At 44.3% G+C, this 26,134-nt stretch overlaps 1 protein-coding gene across 2 annotated transcripts in view; it reads right to left on the bottom strand.

Moving 5' to 3' along the window:
* Positions 1-24,135, bottom strand: part of TRPM8 (transient receptor potential cation channel subfamily M member 8) — a 102,085-nt gene extending 77,950 nt beyond the window's left edge. The window contains exons 1-5 of one of the 2 annotated variants that reach the window (XM_007966721.3): positions 23,993-24,135; positions 14,858-14,979; positions 11,270-11,343; positions 4,503-4,659; positions 2,864-3,041 (exon numbers count right to left, since the gene is read on the bottom strand). In XM_007966721.3, the coding sequence (XP_007964912.2) occupies positions 2,864-3,041; positions 4,503-4,659; positions 11,270-11,343; positions 14,858-14,974 (526 nt within the window). In that variant the 5' untranslated portion in view covers positions 14,975-14,979; positions 23,993-24,135. Of the gene's footprint in view, positions 1-2,863; positions 3,042-4,502; positions 4,660-8,072; positions 9,034-11,269; positions 11,344-14,857; positions 14,980-23,992 lie in introns of those variants that run through there. The other variant, XM_073020148.1, reaches the window with a different exon arrangement.
* Between the last annotated feature and the right edge of the window lie 1,999 nt (positions 24,136-26,134).

Below are 26,134 nucleotides of genomic sequence, written 5' to 3'. Positions count from 1 at the left end.
CAAAAACAGATTATTGACCCTATTCCAGATCTACCTCATCAGGTTCTCTGGGAGGTGGGTCCAGGGACTCTGTCTGTATCTTTAACCAGTCTCTAGAGGACTCTCATGGACAATGAATGTCTAACCAGAGCCTCTAAACAAGTTAGGTAATGCCACCATGGTAAGTTGGACACTCTGCTCCTGGACCCTCATATTGGTTGGATTCGAGTGAATCTTCCTTGGATGGCCTTTGTGTCAATAACTTTGCTTTATAAAACACAATTCTGTATGCTGGCCTTTTTAAGGTTTAGATCTGATTATCTTCTCAATGCTAAGGGTTATACAGGGTTTTATTGGGTAGGGGCAAAGTAGAATAAATACTATACTTACAAAAATATTATTTAGCATAAAACTAGAATCTAAAGTTGGAAATGACCCTAGTATAATATGCTGCCCACATAGGAATCTACCCTCAGAGCGGTCACTGGCCTCTCTGGATTAGCTCTTGTAAGAAAGCGTCAGGAGCTGAGAGGCAGCCCCCTCCTCCAATCGTTAGAAAGTCCCTTTGCTGACTATTTCCATTCTCTAATTTTACTACGGTCTTCAGCAATGAGGGACAATTTTAGTCATCTCCACATCAAAGTCCTTCCAATATTTTCAGGACTTTGATGTGCTCCTTAGAAGTTTTACACCTACTTCTTTTAACCAGTTCTTACAGGGCATAAATCCAGCCTCTCAGCACACAGTCTCCCTCCTCTAGACAGATTTTGACACCGTTGGCTAACCTAATCAAGCCCGCCAAACTTCACCTGCCTTGCTTGCTTTTAACTGCTTCCTTCTAGTTGATTTTAAAATCTATGTAGCTAAAAGTCATGTAGACAAACAATATATAACTAAATCACCACTAGTTTCCTTCTAGATAACATCTCTGACATATACGTCACTATGATAATAGTTGCTAAAGTTGTTTTTCAGGAACTAGGGAGCTGCTCTTATCCAGTTCAAAACAGCTGAGACCGTTGACTCTTCAACTGGGCGTGCACATATGCCCAAGAGATGACTTTCAATGTCAGAGGGCCAAAACTCCTCCCTCAGATCACGCTAACACTGTCATTTTCTGAACAGGTGTCCTATGAAGATCCATGAACCCTGACTACACCTGCACAAACCACCAATCACCTCATTCCTTCTCCACTGTCTATCACGTTTCCCCACGCCATAGAACAACTGCCTCTTCACTCCTTAAATATCCCTAATCCTTATCTTTGAGGAAGCAGATTTGACAACTGTTCTCCCATCTCCTCACTGGGCAACCCTTTTCTCTTTTGCAAAATCCATGCTTACAGTGATTGACTTCATATCCATTTCAGCCATTAACGTTCCCTTTCAAAATGAGACAATGGGAAATGAAGGTAGCACTCCAAGTGGACAACCAGCAACAATGAAACTATTCAACTTCTTCAACCCCTTCACTTCATCTACATAGAAACAGGTGTCCCAGCAAAGGGATTTTTTTGTCCGTTTTGTTCTGCTATATTCTAGCACATAAAACAATTTCTAGCATATTATAGGCATCCAGTAAGTATCTGTTTAGTGAATGAACAAGGTGTGTTCAGGATTTAGTAGCAAGGAAGCTGAGTTGCTCAATTTTGTATCAAAGTGACAACCCACAGTGTCCCCTCTGGTTGATCAGGAAACTGAGAAAAATAAATGAGAAAAACAAAACAAAACATCTCAGTTTCTTCCTGACAACAACAACGAAAAAAAGCCCACATCTAGATTAGGACACGTTTCCTTAGTTCTATCAGTCAATATTAAATCTGCATAAAAGAGGTTTTTAAATGTTAAGGTTGGATAAACTGAATCTAATCATGAACAAACATCAACTAATTCCACATTGAGAGACAGTCTACAAAGCAATTGGCCTATACTCTTCAAAAAATGTAATGCAAGACAAGGGAAGGCTAAGAACCAGTTCCAGATGTAAGAAAACTAAAGGAAAAAAAAAAAAGCAAAGCTAAATCGATTTGGAGTATAAATTGAGAAAAAACAATGTTTGCTCTAAAGGACTTTGTTGAGATAATTAACAAAATGTGAGTGTAAACTGTGAGATAGCAGTATTGGTCCATGGTAACTGTTAAGGTTTGAAAATTGTATTGGGCTATGTGAAAAAAAACCCTGTCCTCAGGAGGGGCATGTTCATCTACTTAGGGGGTTAAGGATCATGATTCCTGCAACCTGCTTTCAATAGTTCCCCCCAAAATCATACGTAGATATTTATGGAACAAGATGAGACAAATGTGGGAAAATGTTAACAATTGGTGAATCTAGGTGAAGAATGTACAGATGTTCATTGCATTATTCTTGCAACATTTTTGTAGATTCAAAACTTTTTAAAATATGAAGTTAAAAAGAAAGAAAATGCTAAGTGTTTCAAGTAACACAGCCTTAGTTGCTTTGACCTCAATCAGACACAGGGTGCTTACAATTTCTCAGGCACCGTCACTACTTTCAAAAGTGCATCACCGATCTCACAATTACAGACCAAGCAAATTACAACTGTTCTTTTCAATTCGCCAGAACCGAAATTCTGGGGAAAATTTTTCGTGTGTTAATAACAAAATGAAAATCTTACAAGATTTTAAAAATTCCCCTAAAGAAGCACCTTAACGCTGATTTAGAGTTACTTTGTGAGGCTCCCCCACTATCTGCCAGAGCTCCCCGTCCATTCATTTGAGGATATTGCTTTCAATAAAATAACGATTAATCAGATGGTTCTAGCAGCATCCGGATTCTCCGGAATTGCACACGGGAACTGCCTCCTCTGCTCCCCAAACTTGGTGCAGCCCGAATGGAAGAACCGGGTCGCGGCTCCAACCCCCACCTTTGGACTGCGCGATGTAGATGAGCCGGCTGAAGATTTTGCGCATGCGCGGCTTCAGGGCGAAGTTCTTGGCGCCCCCGGTCACGGAAATGACCAGGTTGGGTGTTTTCAGGTGCCAGTGCTGGGTCAGCAGCTCGTAGAGGATTTCTGCGTCCGTGTCGCAGGACAGACGGATATACTATGGGGGGAGGAGCAGAAGCATCAAGATAAGCCTGTGTTCTCCTGAGGTCGGGGTTTAGCGTCCCCACCAACACCCCCGCCCACGCTTGTCTGCTTCTAGAAGAGGGGCGGGGTAGGGGCAGCAGGGATCGTGGCACTGGGAGTCCTAGGCGGGGGCCGTGCCAAGGACCCACGAGGAATGGAAGTGTGAAAGGAAAATAAATCTTGGGGCCTGAAAATTCAAGCTAGGAACTGCTTAGGACAAACCTGCCTCCCACTCTATTCAAAGTCACCCCTCTGCTCGCAGAGATGAATGCATATGTGATTCCCTCCTTTGGAGAGGCTAATCAGAAACTCAGAAGAATGCAACCGTTTGTCTCTCGTCTACTTATGACCTGGAAGCCCCCTCCCGTTTCGAGTTGTCCCGCCTTTGCCTGGTGAGTTGTCCCACCTTTCCAGAAGGAACCAGCGTTCATCTTACATGTGTTGATTAATGTCTCATGTCTCCCTAAAACGTATAAAGCCAAGCTGTGCTCTGACCACCTTGGGCACATGTTGTCGGGCCCTCCTGAGGCTGTGCCAGGGGCTTGCGTCCTCAACCTTGACAAAATAAACTTTCTAAATTAACTGAGACCTGTCTCAGATATTCAGGGTTCACAGAAGGAAAGCAGAGTTGTGGGGAGAGCGGGGGCGCTGCAGGGGCCCGGAAAAGCCCCATAGGCCACGTGGAGAACTTGGGACTTTGTCCTGAAGGCAGAGGGGTACCTTGAGGTGTTTGAAGCAGAGTAAGAACAGGGTGGGCTTTGCATTTAGGGAGTCCTCCAGCAGCCCTGCTGAGGCCACAGGGAGGTGAGCAGAGCTGCGGGCAGCAAGAGAGGGCATCGGCCCATTCCGGGGCAGAGGCCCTGGGGAGAGTCAGCAGTGGATGGGGCTGGGTCATCTCTCAGGGATGCCATGGGGGTTTGGGAGATGAGAGGCCCAGGCCCTGCAGGAGCAGCCTGTGGACGGTGCTTTCATTGAGACTGGGGGCACAGAGGATGCAGGTGAGGCTGTTTCCCATCATTAAACACCTTTGCAAAACCTTGCTGGAGAGCTTGCACAGTGAGTATGGAGGGAATGCATATTCAGGGCCATATGTGCCTCAAGAGTACACAGAGCTAAACAGTAGGGTTCACAAAAGCATTCATGGGGCCCTGGGTAGCAATGGGGCTCAAGATGGGTGTGGCACGGATGCCTCCTTTGTGTGTGGACACAGGAGGCTAGGTGATAATCCAGTCCTTACCTGTTGAGTTTTCCTGTTGAGCATAGCCTAATAACTGCTGTCTGGCTTTTACAAGATGTATCTTTTTCTGCAGTCTTTTTTGGTGTTTACTAACCATCTCTCCTGCCTCCATCTTATTAGACAATTCCAAGTAAATCAAGGTAGCCCAGGTCATTTTGGCCTATGAATTAGCTACCAAAGTAGCAAACCACTGCTTACCTTCCCTTTCTTCCCCAGTGTCTCAAACTGAATATCCCCAAAGGCGTCCGTAGGAAATTCCTTGGTGTGTTTCTTGTAGTTCCATTTCTCGCTTTGGTTGATCTGGGTGCCTTCCATGTGCTGGCTCTGGGCATAGCCACACTTGCACACATTCTCCCTGATAAGCACGATGATGTGGACAGGAAGGAAGGATTTCATTGAGCCTGCTTATGGAAACTGGCATTGTTAACTTAAATAGACACACAAAGGATACCTTCAAGTCTTATTTTCAGACTGTTTTCATCATCTTAGTCGCTTGCGTAGAAACTAGTTTGATGTGGACCAGCGCAGTGGCTCACACCTGTAATCCCAGCACTTTGGGAGGGTGAGGTGGGCGGATCACTTGAGGTCAGGAGTTCAAGACCAGCCTGGGCAACATGGTACATGCCCATCTCTACTAAAATACAAAAATTAGCTGGGTATATTGGCAGGCACCTGTAATCCCAGCTACTCGGGAGGCTGAGGCAGGAGGATGGGCTGAACCCAGGAGGTGGAGGTTGCAGTGAGCTGAGATCACACCACTGCACATCAACCTGGGCGACAGAGCCAGATGCCATCTCAAAGAAAGAAAGAAGGAAGGAAAGAAGGGAGAGAGGGAGGGAGGAAGGAAGGAAAGAAGCTAGTTTAATGTTTTATCCCTGGTGTTTATTGTCTCTTCACCAACAAGCTGGCTCTGTGATAGGACAGAACAGACCCCTGCCCTCATGGAATCTAGCTTCGGTCCATGGGACTTATGAGACTGAGTTTCAGAAATCTGGAAACTTTATTCAGCTTCTCAAACAGTTCATAACCCACAGGAGCCCTGAGTTGGCCTCAGCGCCTCAGCACCAACCCTGCCAGTTTGCCCAGCCAGTAAGGCTCTTCTGAAGCGAGGTGAGACATCCTTCCCATGGGCTGAACTCACCGGGAAGATGCATTCCTTTGGCAGAGACCCAAAATGTTCCAGACTCTAGAGAGATCATCCTTTCCTTATTGGACATTAGCTGCTAGAGAGACTTTCAATAATTTGGGGTAGATGAGGACAAACTGTGCGGTAAATGAACACAAGTTCTTCTCATTAAAAATGCAGTGGAACTAAATTCATCCATTAGGTGACACAGAGGCATAACAGGAAATTGGAACAGGATAAAAAGATATGCAGTCAGTGGTAAATCCTCTTCCCCTGTGCCTTTGCCAACATACCACTGTCACTCAACAGATACTGACTGAAAATCCACTCTGAGTCAGCCCTGGGCTGAGCTTCACAGCAGCCCAAGATGAGCTGGATGTCCTTCCTGCCCTTAAGTTGGTCTCTTAGGAATAGCTAAGCACGATAGCTGGCAAAGTGCAGAGGGACAAACAAAACACCTCCTTTCACTCTCGCACAGCCCCTCCCCTATCAGGCTTGCCATGAGGGTTGGAAATGATGCAGAGTGTTTCACTGGGCCTGGAATGTGGCACCTGCTCCCTCAAGGTGACTTAGGTTATGGTGGTGCCATACATGCAAATCAAGGATTAATGAAGGCAGTGGCAACAGAAAAGAAGCAAAAATGCAGTTAAAAAAAAAATCTAAAAAATACATTCTATGACTATTTGACCTCTCTATCAAGGGCATCCCGAGAAATGTGGTCTCCAAAGACAGGAGCAACAACAACCAAGATTCCCATTTAGCCAAAAACAACTCCCGCTCAGTGAGGCACTGTTCACCCTCCTCCCAGCTTCCTTCTGCCTGCCCCACCCACTTGGTTCTGCATCTCTCCCTGCTGTCTCTCTGACCAATCTTTGGGCAAGATCCAAGGGTGCTAGGGATTCGAGGGGCCATGGCCAATGGAGAAGGAGAACAGAGAGTTCTGTCCCGAGAAGGCTAGAGAGCAGCAAAGTGGGAGACACGTTTGGTCACTGAAACAGGCCCTAAGGGCACAGCTCTCCTTTTGTCAGTGGGTGACTCAATGCCCTGATTTGCCCAGGACAGTCCCAGTTTACACCTTTTGCCAAAGTCCTGGTAGGATCGGTGCCTCCATCACTCTTATCCACGTCCTAGACCCTACAATAAAGTCTGTGGCCACGCATTCACCACTCACCTACCAGGAAAGGCATCCCCCTCTGCAGATGTGGATCAGTACCAGGATGCAGGGTCAGATAACAAGATTCAACCCCACTCACCCCCAGCATCCTTGTGCAGTGCACAGCCCAGGCAACCATACATGGTGACTCTGGAGCAAGGATCCCCTGCACAGACTGAGCCAAATAAAGATACACAAACTGAGGAAATCCTGTTAGGGTTTGCTTCCAGCTGGACTCTTTATCTTATATTCTCTGTCCCCATGTTTCTGGCACATCAGGGCATTTAGCAAATGTCCTTTGAATGAATGAAAAAAATGAGTGAATAAATACATTGATTGATCTTCTTTTAAATAGTTTGTATCCTCAACGATTTTTGTAAAGTAGATATGTTTTCCTTCCAGAATACAAGCTTAAGTATAAATAACTGTTCATGGCCAGAGAAAGGCTGTATTCTCAAGGTCTTCTTCACTGTTCACCTTATTTAACATATGGCAAAATGTAGGATTAATTCTAAAAGCACTCTGTGGCGGGAGGTCACATTTTCGTTTACAAGCTGGTAATAGTGATATGCATTTCTATGACTGTTTCTAAAAACACAACAGGAGCAGAAATGAGTTGCCTTATGGGCAAATTTTATGACCACTCCAGAAGCAGATGGATTCCCAGCCCAATTGTGGCCAAGTTTCTGTTGCCTCGACGCAATTGGCTTCAGCTGGAGCTGCTCTGCTAATAGTGATCTTCTTGAAGTACTGGAAGCCCAGGGTAACTACCAAAGCCACTCAACAAAGAGACTCTATAATGAGGAACAAATACTTCTCAGCAGCAATCCTCATGAGCAGCTTGCTCTCCTGGGGGTCGGGGATGCTGCTGGAGATACATCAGGGCAGGTCCCTGCTAGAGATGGTGCACTGACATGGACTCCAGTGAGACTGTCTCTTCTCTCCAACCTCATCTACACAGTAGGATCAAGATGAGCCTGTTCCTATAACTGAATTGTGGAAATGTTCATAATTGACAAGCCCAAGGATGGGAAGCTAATCCAGGATTGACATAGGCATCTCTTTCTTAAGAATTTGAAATTAGGACCAAAGGAGCTGCTCCCATCTCTCTATAGGTCTGGGCCTGTGACATGGAAGATCAGGCACCACAACACAATCATAGCTACTCTGAGAAAGAACAGGTGTGTAGGGAGAGGTGGAGTCAGGAACCGGCAGAGGAGACCTGCTGAGCACTCCCTCATCAGTCACTCTTTCTAACCACTCCAGAGGCCTGGCCGCTGTCTGATCTTAGGTGGCATTTCTTTTTCCCTATAGTAAATCCTTCTTTAGGTTTAGGTAGTTGAGCTCCCTATAACCAAAAGTCTTAATTACCACACAGTATGAAAATGATCCCTATTCAAAATATTTCTCAAGGCATTTAATATTTTCTAAAGCTATAAAAATTGAGCTAGAGACTGGATCCAAAATCACCCTCCAGCAGCAAACTCGCCTCTGTGTTGGAACAGTTCCCAGGGCATCACTCAGTGTGGCCAAGAAAATGTCAACCAGGATTGAGAACAGTGTTCTCAGCCCTCTCCCTTCCTAAGGGTTAGGGCACTTCCTGAGCCCAGGCTGCTTCCTCATGCTCCTCTTCTCTCTCCATGGCCTCCACTGTCCCACCATCCTTTGGGATCTGTCCACTCACCCAAGCTCATTGGAGGATGGGGGAGAGAATTCCCTGAACCACCTGTTCTTGCTATAACTGAAAACAGACTGTTGAGCCCTTTTCCCTGCTAAGGGTAGGGGTGTGTCACAGGTGACCTTGACCAAGAGAGCTGCCTGGCAGCTCTGGTCTGTGGGCTGGTAGCCCTCTAAGCACCAATTTGTATGAATTGGTTTATAAATGGAGAAGAGAGATTGCCAGGAAGGCATTAGGAGTGCAGATACCTGAAGGATGAATAGGGATGACAGATAGGAGAAATGAAGAGGACAGGAAAGCATCAAGACCCTAGTTCTACCCCCTTGGACCAAGTCTGAATCTGTAGTACTACAGTGTCCAGTATGGTAGCCACAGACTTCACGTGGCTATTTAATTTTATATTTAAATTAAGTGAAATTAAATAAAGTTAAAAACATTCCTTGGTTGTCCTAGCCACATTTCAAATGATCAATAGCCAAACGTGGCTAGCAGCTACTGTATTAGATGGTGCAGACATAGAATACTTTCACCATGGCAGAAAGTTCTGTTGCACAGTGCTGCTATTGTGAAGGTAGCATTCTTTCTGTTTCTACCTGGAACCCAGCATGGCCAAGGAAGTGAGAAGTGACTAGAACAAATCCAGACCTAGGAGCTTACTACCCATAGTGTGCCAGAAGGTGGTTCCTAAGCTGGCAGCACATCTCAGAGGACACAGCAGCAGGGGCAAATGTGTGGCACCATCTTGCAGTGGCATCCACAAGAAGTCAGAGTAGGGAGGCAAGGGTGCATTGGGCTTTGCACCAGGGTGGTAACCCTGGGAACTCTCAGGTGAGAATTTGGCGGCTTATGTCATCTAGTGTGGCAAGTAACAGCAAAACCAGTATAATTAATCATCACTTCACTTGATGCCCTTGTCTGATGGGTAACTTAGATTACATGGAGTCTTCCCACTACCTATGGAGAGAGAGAAATAATAAATATGGGGGATTCAAAGATTATAGAATCCTGCACCCTTGCATCCCTTCTGAGATGGGAACTGAGGTGTTCCTGTGCTCTGCTTGTGTTGCTGAGCGCTGTGGCTGCCCACCACATCTCCCTTCATTTTGACCCAGACTTGAGGTGTAATCAAGCACTGTAAGGTGGACAGCCATAGGTTTCCCTAACCTGCATCTACTTCCCCTTCTGCTAGTAAGTGCACCCTGATTTTCCCATGAGGAATCATCCCTTTCTGCACTGGGTTCACCTGGACACATCGCCCAGGGCTTGCCAATCAACACATTCCACTGTCCAACACAACTAATCCATCCTCCAGCCCTAGGGGTTAGTTTAGAGATAGGCACATGGCCCAAGCCAGACCATTAAGAGCCATGAACATCAGCCCAGGACTTTTGATGGAATTGCTAGGAGCAAGGCCCTCTTTGCTCTAACTGGCACGTGGAAAGCTGATAACGCACAACCAACAATCACCATTTTGCCTACAATAGTGAAGAGCCTGTCCACCAGAGAAGGGCAGAAACAACAGGTGGAAAGAGACAGAGTCTTGGCAACATTGTTGAAGCCCTGGATCAGGCTGTGCTTTTCAGCCACAAGATCACACCCCACAGAATCCCCCCTCCAGCTTCCACTTATGCCAGTTAGATTGAACATCTGTAACTGAGAACGTGTTGAGGAATTTGTTCTACCCAAAACAATGTCATTCTTAGAAAGGGAGGCAACTGAGGGTATAAAAAAGGCACAACCTTGGAATCAGAAAGCCTGGGCTCAAGTCTCTCATCCTTCTTCCACTGGACATGTGACCATGGGTAAAATACTGAACCTCTCTGGGCCTCACTTGCCTTAAAGATAACAGCAGCTTCCTTGCAAGGAGATTGATAGTATTAGCAACCCAGTATGTAAGTCCCATTCATGAAACATACAGGGGATAAATAGTGGACTTACAGAGCTTATACTTTGTCGGAATGACTCATGATGCGTAAGTTTATACCAGTGACAAAGGAGAGATCTCTTAGTTTTTCTGATGTTCATTTTCTAATTCACATGCAGTAAGAATTATGCTCTGAAGCATTATGGTAGGTATTTTATATGCTGCGTCACTGAATACCACCACCCATGAGGTATACTTTTGCTAGATTTTTAGGATAAGAGAATTAGCTTTAGAAAAGAGAATAATTGGCTCAAGGCCACACCGTGAGGAGCCAGCCAAGTCAAAGTCAAAACCAAAGCTGGTTCTAAAGCTTTTTTCCTTATTTCCACATCCTTCCTCTGTTCATTGCCTCTGTTCAACAGAGGGTCTTTTCATTATAAATTACAGCAGCAACTTCCAATTAATAGCTAGACTATTTCTTGCATTGCCAGCCAACAAAAAAAGAAGGGGCAGAGAGGAATAAGGAGAGTGAGAGGTAGGATTAAAGTTGTTTAATTAGATTCAAATGCATCTTCTGCACAAGGGGTGAGCACTAGTTGACCCATTCACTCACTTGCTCATCAACATTTATTTGTAGGCTCCTGTAGGCTGAACTGGTGAAGCCTGCTTTTGTAACCCAGCCTTAATGTTCCAAAACACATGAGACTTAGAGTAGATGAACACTCAGTTAGAAGGAAAGACCCAAAGTCAACAGCGGGGAGGAAAAGCCTGACGGAGGAGCCAGTAAGATGGACATACGTACACATACATGGTATTGCCAGCCAACTGCTGTAAAACAACTTTCCTCACCAAGGTCACTCAGGTGGTTTCCCAATCTCATGGGAAGACTGAAGAGAGTGACAGCCTCCCTCAGTGACTTTTCCCACTATTGCCAAAGTTGAAAATACCAAACAGAATTGTATAGCTCTAAGTAACAACTACAAGCTCCTTGCCAGATCCTTCCTGCCCACACAATGTTTCTGAGAAGTATAAGACGAAGACATCTTTAATAATGAACCAGTGAGCATTTGTTTGTTTGTTGTAATGGTGGTTGATAATTTTTTTGAATGTGGAAAGCAAAAATGGAGGGAAAATGGTAGCTTACGTGGCCTTGGAATCTTTGGTAAAGAAGACACATTCTCGTTTCTTAAAATTTGCTTGAATAAAATTCGCCAAGTCCTTCAGAGAGAGCACATTGAATAACACATTACTAATTCATTCTCACCCCTTGCTGATATTAATGAATACCAAATATGATGTAACCCCACTTCAAAGGCTTTAAGAATTTACCACATATTCATAGCATCCAGCATTTGTTCATGCCTTTAGAATACACAAAGCTTTTTTTAAAGATGCAGACATTATAATTTTTATAACTAAATGGAAAATTTTTCTAAAAGTATTTTGGGCTTATCTTGTATGTAAACAGTATTATAAATAAATATAAATCATGTTTTAAAAACATAATTAAACATAATATAAAAACACATAAACTATGTTTTTCCACCTCTAAGGCTACCATGGAGAATATAGGCATTGGATGATAGTTTTTCATAAATAATATATCAATGCAGATTCCCATTCCTCTTATGCTTGCTGTTTAAAAGAAGACATATTCCAAAAACCCTTCATAATTGTATTTATCCCTCCATGAGCGAGGTAGTTAGGCACATCTGGGACCTAATTCTGACAAAAAACCAAAAGCCTTTATAAACCAAAAGCTTCCCTTAAGTTGGCAGAAGCAAACTATTTGGAAACAAATGAAAACTCCTTTAAAAATACCTACACTTCTCAAAGTGGAAGAAGGTATTTGCATCATGTAGGAAACATCATAGGATTGGTAGCCAGAATATGTAAGCACTGTACATCAGTAAGAATGAGACAGGCAATCCAATGGAAAAAATATGGCCAAAGACAAGAGTAAGCATTCATTGAAAGAGAATAACCCATAAACACATGAAAGGAAGCTCAACCTCATTCACAATGAGCAAATGTAAAGGAAAACCACAGTGAGATCCCATTTCACACCCACCAGGTTACAAAAATATCAAAGGCGATAAACACCCAGCATGGTTGAAGGGGAGGGCAGTGGGACTCATGCCCAGCACGGATGGGTAAGTAAACAGATACAGCCATTCCCGAACATTGTCCACTATTGCCAGTAAAGTTACCTCCCTGAGGAAGAGTCCCTGGTGGAGAAAGGCAGGATTGTCCCATGAATGACTTGCATACTCAGAATGCCTGGCAAAGCTGCCTGGCAATAAATTTTCAGCCTCAGAGGGCTGCCTTTCCCTGGGGAGGTGGGGCTGCTAGGAGCTTCCTCTCCCCGGCAATCCAATGCCACTTCCCACAGGTCACCAGATTACTGGTAGCTGGAGTTCTCAGACAGCTTTACACACAGTTGGCCTCATAAGAACATGCCACTGGCACCAGAGCCAGCCCTGACTTCTTATCCCCCCCAGCAAGGCTGCCACCAGCCATGCACTGCAAAGGGGGAAGTCCCCTCTCCCGGAATGAAGTTCACAGTGTGCCCCCTTCCCTTTCACCCTCTGCCCCTGCAAGTCCTACGATATCAGGGAAAGGTGACCACGTGCCTTATCTTCCCAATCCTTTGAACATAAGTCTCCCCATAAGTCCTGTGTCTTCAACCCAGACCCCATGAAAGAGAGATGTTTACCTTCACCCACCAAGCCTCAACTCAAAGAATATTTTCCAGGTAGACATGGCTTCCACATCTAAGAATGTTAAAAGCGGTATTGCTCTTAATAGCAAAGCCCAGAAACCCACATGCTATCTCCCTTAGGCTGAATAAATAAACATAAGCACACAGTGGGGCACAGCACAGCCGTGAAATAAATCAACAATGGTTACACATCTCACCATGGATGAATCTCAAAAACAGTGTTGAGCAAAAAAAAAAAAAAAAAAAAAAAAAAAAAAGGAACTCACAAAAAAATACTCAGAGTACAATTCCATGAATGTTCAAACCAGAATGAAACTAAACAATGTATTGTTTAGAGAGATACATATACTCAAATCATAAAATTATAAATAAAAGCAAGAAATGGGTAACACAAAATTCAGGATAGTGGTTATAACCTCTGATAGGAGAGAGGAAAAGCCAACTGAGCGGCCACATGGGGGCGATATGCTATTTCTCAAGTGGGTGGTGGGCACAAGAGCATTCATTTCAATATTCTTTTTAAGTAGGAAATTCACCTGTATACATTCTTTCCTATGTATCTTTCAACACAAACATTTTGAAAGCAAAAATAACTTCAATGCGCACCTGTACAGTTTTGAAAGTCTGTGATGCCCATTTTTATTTGTAATTTTCTCATCCACTTAACTAATTTCAAGTCTACTTAACAGGAAGGAAGAAAACAGCTGTGTAAGCTGCATAATCAATGATCATGGAGGAAAGGTGATTATTTTTAAAAACTGCTTTGTTGCTTTAAAAAACCCTCTGAAAATGCACTTTGCAGAGGTGTGCATGTGCTTAGGGGGCAAAAAGGAACCCCCCAGAACTGAGATGCTCCTGCGTGACCTCAGCAGTTCTACCCATAGAGATGCCTGCAGCTGGGAGGGGGTGACCCGCAGGGGCTGAGGAGAGGAGACCCATCCAGCAGGAGGTCAGAGCAGCAGGCTCGAGAAAGAGTCAGCCTCTGTCCATCTCCCAGGGCTCCGATGCCGAGGCCAGGTGGATCGCTCCAGAAAGGCCCTCCCAGAGGTGCTTCGTCACTGGGGTTGAAGGAAGAGAGCAAGGGGGTAAACACTGGAAAAGCTACCACTGCCCTTGGCCTACTTTTGCTTCTCCAGTGGCCAGGACTGAGGTGAGACTGGGGAGCAAGTGTAAGGAGGTGCTCAGTTCCCCCCAGGCATGCAAGTGCAGGGGCAGCCCCTGAGGACTGGCACCTCCTTAACTTTTGCATCAGGGATGCCTCATTTGCCTAGTCCAGGCCCTGGGAGGCAGACCCAAGCTGGGGGAGAGCAGGTTTTTATGTGTTTGTTTGTGTGTGTGTGTTTTCTTATAGCTCAATGATAGATCACAAAGTCAGCCCCCATGGAACCCACCAGTGAGATCAAAATCCTAAACAACACCCCAGAACTGCCCCCCACCACCAATTCCTACTTTCCAAAGCTAGCCACTATCCTGACTTTTAACACTGTAGTCCGGGAGAACTGGATGTCAGGCTGGAATGTTGTCTTAATTTCTTGACAAATGAGAGTGTTGGACAGGATCTGAGAGCGGGTGGAAAACCTGCAGGAGGGAACTCAGCCCAGTGTCAGCAAAGCCAGGCACAGAGTGGCAGAGAGGTGCTAAGGACACACCTCCCGCTGGCACCCAACCCAACTCCAGCTCACCCAAGAAGCCATGACTGGGCACATCTGTGTCCTGAAGGCAGCGTAGAAGCTGGCTTGGAACCAGGAGAGACGGTACGAAGGAGTGCAGCTAGGAGGCCATTGCAAGAACAAATGCAGATGGACCCAAACTGAGACCCTGGCCACAGGGCTGGAGAAGGGACTGAGATTCAAGACTCAGACCAGAACCAAGAGCACTGAGCATTAAGTAGTGAAAGGGATTGTGAAGACATGGCATTTAAAATTTCCTAAGTCAATGTGCAAATGCATGATTTAACACCTTATGAAGGTTACAGTGAAACCTTTCAAACAGGTGATGCGCATGACTTACGCTTTCACTGTAAGACAAATCTGTGCTCCGAGACGCGCTGGAGTACAGGGTCCGAGTGCTGTCCAGAGTGCCGTTCCTTCTGTTCCTCATGCTGAGCCTGGCTCCCCCAAAGGACATCTTTTCTGTAGCGATGGGTGGAGGGGATAAGTTTGGGTTACAAACAGTAAAAGGGCTTCCTTCAAAGTTTCACCCCAATGCCTCTTTCCCTCCCTCCACCCTCTCCCCTTTGCCACATGCAATGTCCCACGCTCCATTCAGCCCATCACAGTAATTGTGCCCCTGCCCCTCATTCCTCTTCACCCTCCAAGACCCAGATGGCGTTTCCACCCCTCAACCCATTCTCCCTGGCCCCTCACCCCTGAGTCAGGATCCCTTCCTGGGCGCCCCCTCTTTGCAGTGGCCGAGTGCATGGCCCCACCAGACTACAAGCTCTGAAATGGCAGTCTGTACCACATGCATCACTGTGCACCACATCTGAGGGGCTTGCAATAGCTACTTGCTAAGTAATAAATTGAGGATGAAGGGAATCCACAGAACAGACTATGGCTAGCAGCCTGTATTGGCCAGAGGACTTGGACCTCAGGCAGAAGAGAAGACCCCTGCCCCTGAAGGGTGGTGGGTAGGGCTTGGGGGTCAGCATGCCCCAGGTCATCCTGAAACTCTAACGCCCAAGACTTCCCTCTTGGGCTCTGGAGCAGGCTGCGAACCTGGGCATTGCAAAACCTGATCTGTCATGCAATGCTTCCTGGGGTCCCCGCTCTGTTTTTCTCACTCTAAGATGCCCCCATCCCATATTTCAGGAGGCCCCTCTCTTCTCGTCTCCCAAACTCTAACTCAGACCCATATCCCAAACTCGAGACAGAACCCGTCAATACCTACTCAACCTCTAGGGTTGTCCTGCAGACGCAGTAAATGAAAACACCATCCTGCACGCCGTGTCTCCCTGAGTCCCCTCCTCCTGGCTCCAAGCTCCTCCCTGTCTGTCCCACCACATCCCAGTGGCAGTCCTTCCTCCTCACCCCTTCCAAGGCTCTCACGTTGTCTCTGCACTTGGCAAGGGGTCCTGCTGCTCTCCACCTCTCCGGCCCGGCTGTGCCCACCTCCTTCTCTCTCTGGGCCTGCCTTTCCTATCTGGGGTCCCATCCCCTGTCCAGAGCCCTCTTCCTCATACCCCTCCAGCTGTCATCTCCTGCTCATCCTCTAGGCTCAGCTCACTCATCACTTCTTCAGGGAGATGCCCCACAACGCCCAGGCTGGGCAAGCGCTCACCTGCCTCTGTAGCCCCTTCAACCTGCACCAAGCTGCAGGCATCATGATTTGTTCAATGGTCTGTTTGACCCCTGTTAACTTGCCGAGGCCAAGGACTGTATCTTGTTCACCACTAGACTTTCAGGGCCTGGCACAGTGCATAAAGGAGATCTGCATGAATATTTATTGGATGAATAATTTGATTGAATCGATACCCCCTCGCAAATCCTCCTTCGGTTTGCAAACTACTTCCACGTCACCTTCTATAACTCCCAAATGCAGAAATGTCTAAGACACAGAGCAGACCCACCACTCAGGCACACTCTGCTCTCAGACCCTCAGCCCAGCGACCATGACTCCTCCGTCCAGATCGCCCATCCCAGGCCAGCCACAGGCCTCCCACGCCACAGAGACTGTCACTGCTTTAAAACGCACTCCGAATGGTTGGTCTAGACTGTTTAAAACAACAAACGCTTCTTTTACTTCTCTCCCCAGGCATTTCAAAGAGCAGCTGAGAGTATTAATTGGCACTTTACATACATTATTGCAAAACCACAAATCAATCCTGCAAGGTATTCACTATTATTCCCTTACAGCAAATTGCTTCTAAGTAGGGCACCAATGCTTAGGAAGTGACTGCATTTGCCTTGAAATGAAAAACTGTTTATTTCATTGCAGCAGAAAAGGGGTATTTTTGCCTTCAAATCACATTTCTATCAAACAAAACATTGGGAAGTCATTTAAGAGATGCAACAAATAGCCCTCCTCTGACATTCCGAATGCCTTTCTCAGCAGCTGGTAGTCTCAGCTGGTTCTCTGAGACCAGCTGATATTCAAGTTGGTTGACTCTGGGTCTTGTCATACAGTCTTAGAAAACAGCTATCCTAGGACTGCAAGTTTGTTGATCTTCTAGACACATTCTTGCAGGACTTCAGTCTCGGAAGTGAAAGAAGCATTGGAAAAAGGAACCTAAGGCCTGAGGCCCAAGAGAAGCAATATGGGAAGAGAGCGCCTGGGGCCCTGGAGAGTGAGGGAAGGGGTCTACAGAAAAGGAGATGCCCCTGAAAAAGAGTGAATGGGAAAGGCAGGGGGAGAAAGCCGATCCCTTGGGGCATCACATGCCAGGGAGAGGTAACAAAATCACACTGCCAGATCCAGCGATCCAAAACTCCCTGGAAAAAAATGGGCAAAGGGCTGGGATGTCCATGCCCAGCATGAGTCCTTCTGCTCCTGACTCGCCCACCTTGGACTTTTTGGTCAGTGTCAGGAGAAGGTCCCTGGGGATGATCTGAGCACAGTAAAGCCTAGGAGGAACCCGTGAGAAGCTTTTCATCCATGGGGATGTCTTTTTATTGCAGTCAACACTTTTCCCCCCGACACCATAAAAAGAGTTCTGTTTTTATTAGAGTTTTGACCTGATAAAGAGAATCCTGATGGCAGCCTCCCTGCTCTTCTTTCTGCCCAGCATGTTCCCCTTATTCTGAAGTCCTGGTATTTTACTGATTCTAACCAGATATTGGTCCAAAATTTTTACATTGATCATAAGCTCTCTTTACATGCATACTCAATTTCGGCTGTTTTGGTTTGTTTCCGGCTCTGGACAGTTTGTTGTTGTCATTGTTTTATTGTTTTCTGGCTACAGCCTCCACAGGCAGAAGAGAGAAAGAGGGGCTTCCCCAGGCACGATGGAAGCTGAGACTAGAAGTCTCAAGACCCACCAGTGAAATACTTAATTGACAGTCATCCTTATTTCTAATGAAATTGGCACCCTAATCAGGTGTGGCAAAGACTGGCAGCATCGTGTGACCCAATGTCAAACCAGAGAATGTGCTCGAGATGCGCAGTGGGTGCCGGCCCATGGAGCCCCGCGCGGTAACCTGGTGCCAGCAGCATTGGGTCGGCAGAGCATGGCAGCAGGGGGACATGGGGTTGTGTTTCTCCACTTTAACCCACCCCACCAAGGAAGGACAACCCCTTGGTACAGCTGCACCAAACCTGGCTGTGGCCATTGCTAGAGAAGCCATGGAGAACACTGGAAATTCATCATGTCAGTAACAGGCCTTTCAGAAGAAGAGAATGTTCTACTTACAAGAGACACGGTCATCAAAAAATCAACAGAATAAATCTTCCCTGAGATAAAGAAAGATGTGAGTCTTCACAATAAAAATCTCACTGGGTCCGCTACCAAGCGAAATTAATAGGACCGGAGGTATCCAGATGAAATCATTTAGGTATAAGAATAAACATAAAAACGGCCGGGCATGGTGGCTCACGCCTGCAATCCCAGCACTTTGAGAGGCCAAGGCAGGCGGATCACGAGGTCAGGAGATTGAGACCATCCTGGCTAACACAGTGAAACCCTGTCTCTACTAAAAAAAACCACACACACACACACAAAAAAAAAAAAATTAGCCAGGCGTGGTGGTGGGCGCCTGTAGTCCCAGCTACTCGGGAGGCTGAGGCAGGAGAATGGCGTGAACCTGGGAGGCGGAGCTTGAAGTGAGCTGAAATCTTGCCACTGCACTCCTGCCTGGGTGAGAGAGCGAGACTCCGTCTCGAAAAAACAGAATAAACATAAAAACATACAAGCAATATAGCAGAAAAAAATTACTAAAGGAGAAACCAAGCTGGTATGAAACTTCTCTTCTTCAATGCTATAAACTAGAAGAAAATGGAACAGTGTTTATATTTTTTTAAGAGGGAAAAGATTGTGATCTAGGAATCGTATCCTGAGCCAATTCAGCTGTGAGTGCAGTAGAAAGACACACTCAGGAATGGGGAACAAGGCAGGCAAACACTCACATAACTTTAGGCAGTTCAGGAAAGGGAGACAGAGAAGCTGAAGGGAAAATATCAGATATAAATAATAAGTAGAGATGACGTGGTAGAGGTTTGTTTTCAGTATAAATGCTTATATTTTATCTCCATGCGCAAAGAATTAAAGAAACTTACTAAAATATTACATAAAACAAAGGAACCAAAGAGAAATAAGTGAGCTGAGGATAAAATAAGAGAAAGAGACTGGTTAAGTGAGGGGCTTATCCAGCCACAGGAGAAGCCTGTTCCGAGGTCCTCAGGGGGCACTAGAAATCATGCCCTAAACTTACTAATGGCCAAAGCAAAGGGATTATAAAAAGAAAATAAAAGTTTAGGACCTTCCAGGTTGATTATGCCAAGGGGGAAAGTGAAGCTCTGAAAACAGAGTCACATAACACGGCTATTTCTGCACAACATTTTCTGACTGACCTTTGCAAGGGTTGTGCAAAACCAAATGATGTTATTCCTTAACCAGATTCCCTGTCCTTCATTTTAACCTAGACTTACTGATGTTGGAGACAGAGACCCTTGTGACTGTAACCTCTTTACAATACACTGTTAAGCAACCCCCTTAGAGTATAAACAATAGTAGTCAATCAAATCTTACATCTGTACGGTAGCCTTCACACAGAAAATGTGTTTCTGGCTGGGCATAGTGGCTCACGCCTGTAATCCTAGCACTTTCGGAGGCCAAGGCGGGTGGATCACTTGAGGTCAGGAGTTGGAGACCAGCCTGTCCAACATGGTGAAACCGCATCTCTACTAAAAATACAAAAATATTAGCCGGTGTGGTGGCAGGCACCTGTAATCCCAGCTACTCAGGAGGCTGAGGCACGAGAATCCCTTGAACCTGGGAGGTTGCAGTGATCTGAGATCACGCCCCTGCACTCCAGCCTGGGTGACAGAGTGAGACTCCATCTCAAAAAAAAAAAAAAAAGAAAAGAAAAGAAAAAAGAAAATGTGTTTCTGTTCAGCACCTCTGGTTTTGCCTGTATAAATGATCCTCCCTTTTCCCTATCCCAGGAGCAGTGATCACCATCCTTTGCTGTCATTCTGCTATCTGATGGCTGCCCTCATCTTTGTACTTAAATAAACTTTTTAAATTGGATCCCGAGTCTTTTGATTATTTTAGGTTGACAGGATGAACATAGTCAATTACAAGCTTCATGGCATCCATAAACTAACTTCAAACCCACATTCCCTGATACAGAGGCCAGGGTGAAAAAAACTCCTGCATTTGGGGACAAGTAGGCTGGGGAGGATGGGGCAACTGTAAAGGGGCAGGGTGAAGGGGCTTTTCCAGTGATGGAACAGTTCCGAAATTTGGTTGTGGCAGTGGTTACGCAAATCTACTCATGCGATAACCTTGCATGAAACTATACACACATGAATGAATGCATGTCCAAGTGGTGAAATCTGGGTCCGGGCGTGTTAGTTCATGCCTGTAATCCAAGCACTTTGGGAGGCCAAGGCAGGTGGATCACCCGAGGTCAGGAGTTCGAGACCAGCCTGGCCAACGTGGTGAAACCCCATCTCTACTAAAAAAAAATAACAAAAAATTAGCCAGGTGTGGTGGTGGGCACCTGTAATCCCAGTTGCTCAGGAGGCTGAGGCAGGAGAATCACTTGAATCCAGGAGGCGGAGGTTACAGTGAGCCAAGATCACACCATTGCACTCCAGCCTGGGCAACAAGAACTAGACTCCATCTCAAAAAAAAAAAAAAAAAGTGAAATCTGATAAATTTTGCCTTTGCCTTGTGCCAATGCCAATTCTCTGGTATTAGTCTTGTATGATAGTTATGTGAGATGTCACCATTGAGGGGAACTGGGTGAAGAGTACACAGACCCTCTCTACACTTTTTCCTCTTCCACTTCCTGTGAAGCTATAATTATCTCAAAATAATAAGTTAAAAGAAAAACCTCTATGCCAAAAGCACACTGGGCCACATAATGGTAAATATCCCTGCACAGCCATGCAATACTTAAGGCAGTAAACTTAGCATGGCTGTTTCTTAGAATGACCTGAATGCAAGTTAAAGCTACGCCATTAAAGCACAATTCAATGGAGTTATCTCCATGGCAGGCCCAAAGGATGGGACCTTCATAGAGAACTAAGGATTTGTCCAGTTCCAGGATTTACTTGTTTAACTACGTAAAGCTTTGCTTTCGTGTTCTTAATCAACAATCTCAATTATTTCTATTGATGGTCTTTACTCTCAAAAATTTCAAATGGGCCTGATGAATTTAATGGACTCTTAGTGACCACTATAGAGATAACCTCAGTAAAAATTAAAATCAAAATGGACTCTTGAAATACCGTTCACATTTTTTCAAAACTTCGCAATAGACCTACCGTACCTATCAGGAGAGACAGCACTTACAGACTAAGGACCAACAGTTCCTACAGTTTCTCACACAGGAAACTATACATCACCCTGCAGCCTGACTCACTGGACTCATTAAAACCCAGAGTGCTGGGCCCCACCTCAGAGATGTCTGGAGTGAGCCCCAGATTCTGTATCTCTAGCAAAGTTCCCAGGTGCTGATGAGGTGGCCTCAGGACCACATTTAGAGGACCACTGGGCCACAGATCACACCAAGGACCCCCTTGTTCTTAAACTACAATAAAATGTTTCCAGAGTGTGTAATCAAATCTTTTCAAAACACATGCATGTAATTGATGGGATGTTCAAGAGGCGATATCATGTCAATTTTGGCTTTGTGTTCTTGTGTAGTCACAACTTGAACGTCTGAATATTACAATTTGTCCTGCTTGCACATACATACATCTCCATCAGACCAGGAACACCATCCAAATGTCAGTAATAAATAACTGCTATGTATTGTGTCATGTCTATTATATGCCAGGCACTGTACTTGTAATAAAATAATAATCCATGGAACTCATGGGAAGATGGATCCATACATGGATCCCATGAGTTACATGGATTATTATTTTCTCCTTTAGATGGATGACAAACCAAGGCACAGAGAGGTTAGGAATCTTTCCCAAAGTCACACAGCTGATAAGTAGAGGATGCAGAATTCAAAATCAAGCAAGCTGGCCTGAGAGCCCAATCTTAAACATTAAGCTAATTTGTGCCACTTTAATACAGCTTTGGGAAGAAATAGATGGTCATCTTAACAACGTGAGCACACTGCCAAAATTTAAACAAAGGATTACAAACCTCATTTTGTTTGTTGAGGGGAGAGGTTGGCCATAGTACTATTTTTATTATCAATGGTCATGAATAATTTTAAATAGTCTAGAAGTCACCCATGAACAACAGAATATTCATGCATCCTTTGAACTCAATGCAAAAAAATAATAGTGTGCTATCTTATTATCCTAAGAAAAAAAGGCTTCTGGCGTGTTTTATAAGTTGCTTTTTAGCCCACCTATCACCATGGTCAAATCAGTCCTAAAGTGTCATTTTCAAGCAGGATTGTCTACTTCTAAGTCTCTTTCTGATTAAATTGGGGTGGGGGGAGAAACAAGATGTTCTCCTTTGCACACTGAATGAGAGAGGAAAAACTTGTTCATGCTCTAAGGAAAATGCTCCAAAGGGCCCCACACCAAACCCCAGCCATCTCCACTCTTTGAGCCATCAATTATTCATGAAAATGGTGAGTATAACACTTGCAGAGGCTTCAAATGTAAATGACACCATCCAGAGAGATCTCCTCCACTCTTATTTTGGCAGGGGCATGGCAGTGGTGCATACAAGGGTTCCAATAACCTGAGAGGGTCACTAGGCACCTATGCCTCCACATCTCAGCCACCACCAGGAGAGCGTTGAGATTTATTTTGTTATAGGCATTATCCTGTTTTTCTAATTGCCTCTATCTGCCAAATTTTTTTTAAGTTTGAATAGATGGATGAAAACTAGGAAAACAGCAAAAGCCAGTGGAGGTTCCCAAAGTCATTGACCCCAAGGTATCCTGCTCCAAAAAGTAGAAGTGAGAAACAAGGAGGTAGATACAAGCAGCAGGTGATGCTCCAAGATGCTATTCACTGAGAGCCTTTTAGAATAAGAGGAAAGGCGGGGGGCCCTATGGAGCCTGGACCCCTACTGTCTTCGCAGATGCCAAGAATGATATCAGTTCTTAGGCAAGACAAAGATAATAATTATTATTATTATAAATTGTAATGTAATTATATTATTTATATAACAATTATATTATTTGTAATATAATTATAAATATATTCATAATAATAATAAACAGCTTTTTTCCAAATTATAAAGAAATATGCATCCAAAGTCACAACCTTGGAAGTAAGTCCCTTGCACTGTCGAGATTTTGACAAGCTAAAACTTCTATCATGGTAAGTATCTTTGTATTAGCAAATATAGAATAGACTTAAGGAATAACCACTTCCTTACGTTCAGCTCAAGAATCCTAACACTGAAAAAGTCAGCACTGGCAATAGTGGGCTGAAAATTAAATGGAAATAAAATCTTTAATTATTCATGCAGCCCTCCAGTGTTTCTCTCTTGCCTCTAAATAATACAAATGATGAGCTTGTTTCAACGGGCTGGAAGAACGGAAGGAAACACTGTATGTACAAACAAGCCAAATATACCCTCTCCTATCATGATCAAAGAATATTTACTCTTTGAATGCATTATCTCCTGATGTTAATTTACATTTCACCATAGTCTTGATTCAAGAAAAGCTTGTTTTATTATGTTCCCAATAGGATTGCTTCAGATAGTCAGTTGCAGACTTCAGATGCCAGTGAATGTTTCATTAAAGCTCATTTAGGGAGTTTCTAACTCTTTCAATCAGAAAAAGAAAATTGTAACTCTATTTAAAGTCATTCAAAAATCCGGCAAAGATTTCCACATTTCTAAATAAATCTGAGTGAGGATTAGATATATCTGTGAACCAGCATTTTGCTTATGCCCACAACTCTTTGAGGAATTTAAATTTTTGTCTTCCTTTAGTTTCAAATCTTCATAGAAAACCTAAATGATGCCCCTCCCAGAGACACAAACTCACACTATTCTACAAGTTACAGCAATGGCAACATTTAAGGAGAAGCAAAAAGCAAACGTTGATGACATACCGTAAGTGATGGTTTTTATCAAGCAGGATTTTCTTTCACCCAAGGATCCTGCCGGTCTCTCCGCACAGGGGGAGGAAAGCTTTTATAACTGGAATCTTCTTAGCCCCGCCTTCTTCCCTGAGGTTCTTTTAAGCAGAGGAACAAAAAACTTAAGCCACTGAAATTGCAAGAAGACTTCTAAAGCCTCCACGCACAGTAGCAATTTAGCAATAGAATACGAGTAGGGAATGGATAATTAGCGAACATGATATTTTAAATGCTAATAAAGAAATGATACCATATTCCCAATCTTAGCTTGACAATAACACCATAGTATGAAATCATTCTAATATTTAATTTCTGCCATTAATGGCACATTTAAAAACCGCAAATAAAATGGGAAATGCTCATTATAGAAAGTGATGAAAAGATTAATTAATAAATTAAAAGCTCTTAATTAAGATTAGGAAAAAAATTATTAGAGGAAATTTAACCAACATTGCTTTTTCGCAGATTTTGTGAACTTTCCTCATACCAACTAAATGCAGTATTGAGCCAGGCAAGAGGGCATCACAGAGGTGAGCAAATCTAACTTTATTAATTTACAGCTATTTCCTGTCCCCTTGAAATTATACTTTGGAAGAACTCTCCTAGAAGAAATAAGTAACAATTGTCAGTGGGCAACTTTCGGTCATTTTACTTAAATCATGTGCCACAAACATAATAGTTATATTATAACTAATGTTCCTTTGTGTTGGCCATTGTTTCTATTACGTTATTTTCATATGAAGCATATGTCATAGAGAAATACAAATAGGATAATGTATTTTAGGAACTGATTGCACAAGACATACACTTGCAAAAAGGTTAGAGATGAAAGAGAAGGAGCGTGAAGGGGATTTTTTACAAAGGCAGAGAGATTTGAGCAAGGTCTGAAAGGAAGGATAGAGTTGTAGTGATAACTCCTGCAGAAAGCATGTTCAATTCGTGAAGAAAACCCCCTCGACAGAGAGACAAAAGACTTCAGACAGAGGTCTCAAAGTCAAATATTCCAAGCCTCAGACAGGTCATAAAGATGAAGGGAGCAGTCAAGTGTAAGGTAGTAGGGAAGGGTGGGGGCTATGGAAAACTGGAAATGATAGATTTGAACGAGGACCTGTGTGAGAAGAGATCCAGCCAGAAATGGAGAGAGAGAATCAGAGAAATCTCAGAATTACTCTACATATGGGTCCTAGGACTAAAAACTACCATACCCAGCATGGCCCCAAGCACAGCTATATCACTGCACAGGGGAGCAGGTCGATCTGAGGAGCGGAACAGCAAAATGAACTTTTTAGCTGTTAGAAATATTGAGCCAGCGGGGCGCAGTGGCTCATGCCTGTAATCCGAGCACTTTAGGAGGCTGAGGTGGGCCAATCGCTTGATGTCAGGGATTCAAGACCAGCCTGGGCAACATGGCAAAACCCTGTCTCTACTAAAAATACAAAAATTAGCCAGGTGTGGTGGCATGTGCCTGTAATCCCAGCTACTCTGGAGGCTGAGACATGAGAATCTCTTGAACCTGGGAGGTGGAGGTTGCAGTGAGCCGAGATCATGCCACTGCACTCCACCAACCTGGGTGACAGAGTGAGATTCTGTCTCAACAAAGAGAGAGAGAGAGAGAGAGAGAGAGAGAGAGAGAGAGAGAGAGAGAGAGAGAAATATTGAGCCAATTAATTAAGCTCATGTGGACTTCTCTCATTCATTTTCTGGTTATTAAGCAAATATTTTGTTCTATCTCAATTTTTATTCCAAATCCAAACTTGTTTTATCCACAACAGATAATGTATGATCTGGCCTGAACAAGTTGTATTCAAATATCTTTAGCAAGTCCTTAAAATCATAAGCATCCTCATGAAACAGGAGCGAGAGAGATGGAGATAGATATAAGTAGAGGTGTACGTATATAATGTACAGATTTGCCATTTCATCCAAGACGCCACAAAATGCCCAATTCCTCTAGCAAGGTAGATAGAAATTGTTTTGGTTTTTTCTTGAAGTTTTTTTTTGGGGGGTTTTTTTTTTTTTTGGTTTTTTTGTTTTGTTTTGTTTTTTTTAAGACGCCGGATTGTTGCACTATCTTTTAGTGCCAGAAGGTGGCTGCCCTGAGCAACCTCGGTCACA

Source organism: Chlorocebus sabaeus, chromosome 10 (genome assembly GCF_047675955.1).
Source record: "Chlorocebus sabaeus isolate Y175 chromosome 10, mChlSab1.0.hap1, whole genome shotgun sequence".
In the NCBI taxonomy this organism is placed as follows: domain Eukaryota; kingdom Metazoa; phylum Chordata; class Mammalia; order Primates; family Cercopithecidae; genus Chlorocebus; species Chlorocebus sabaeus.
Note: the sequence above shows the minus strand (reverse complement) of the source record. Positions and strands in the feature narration are given on the sequence as shown.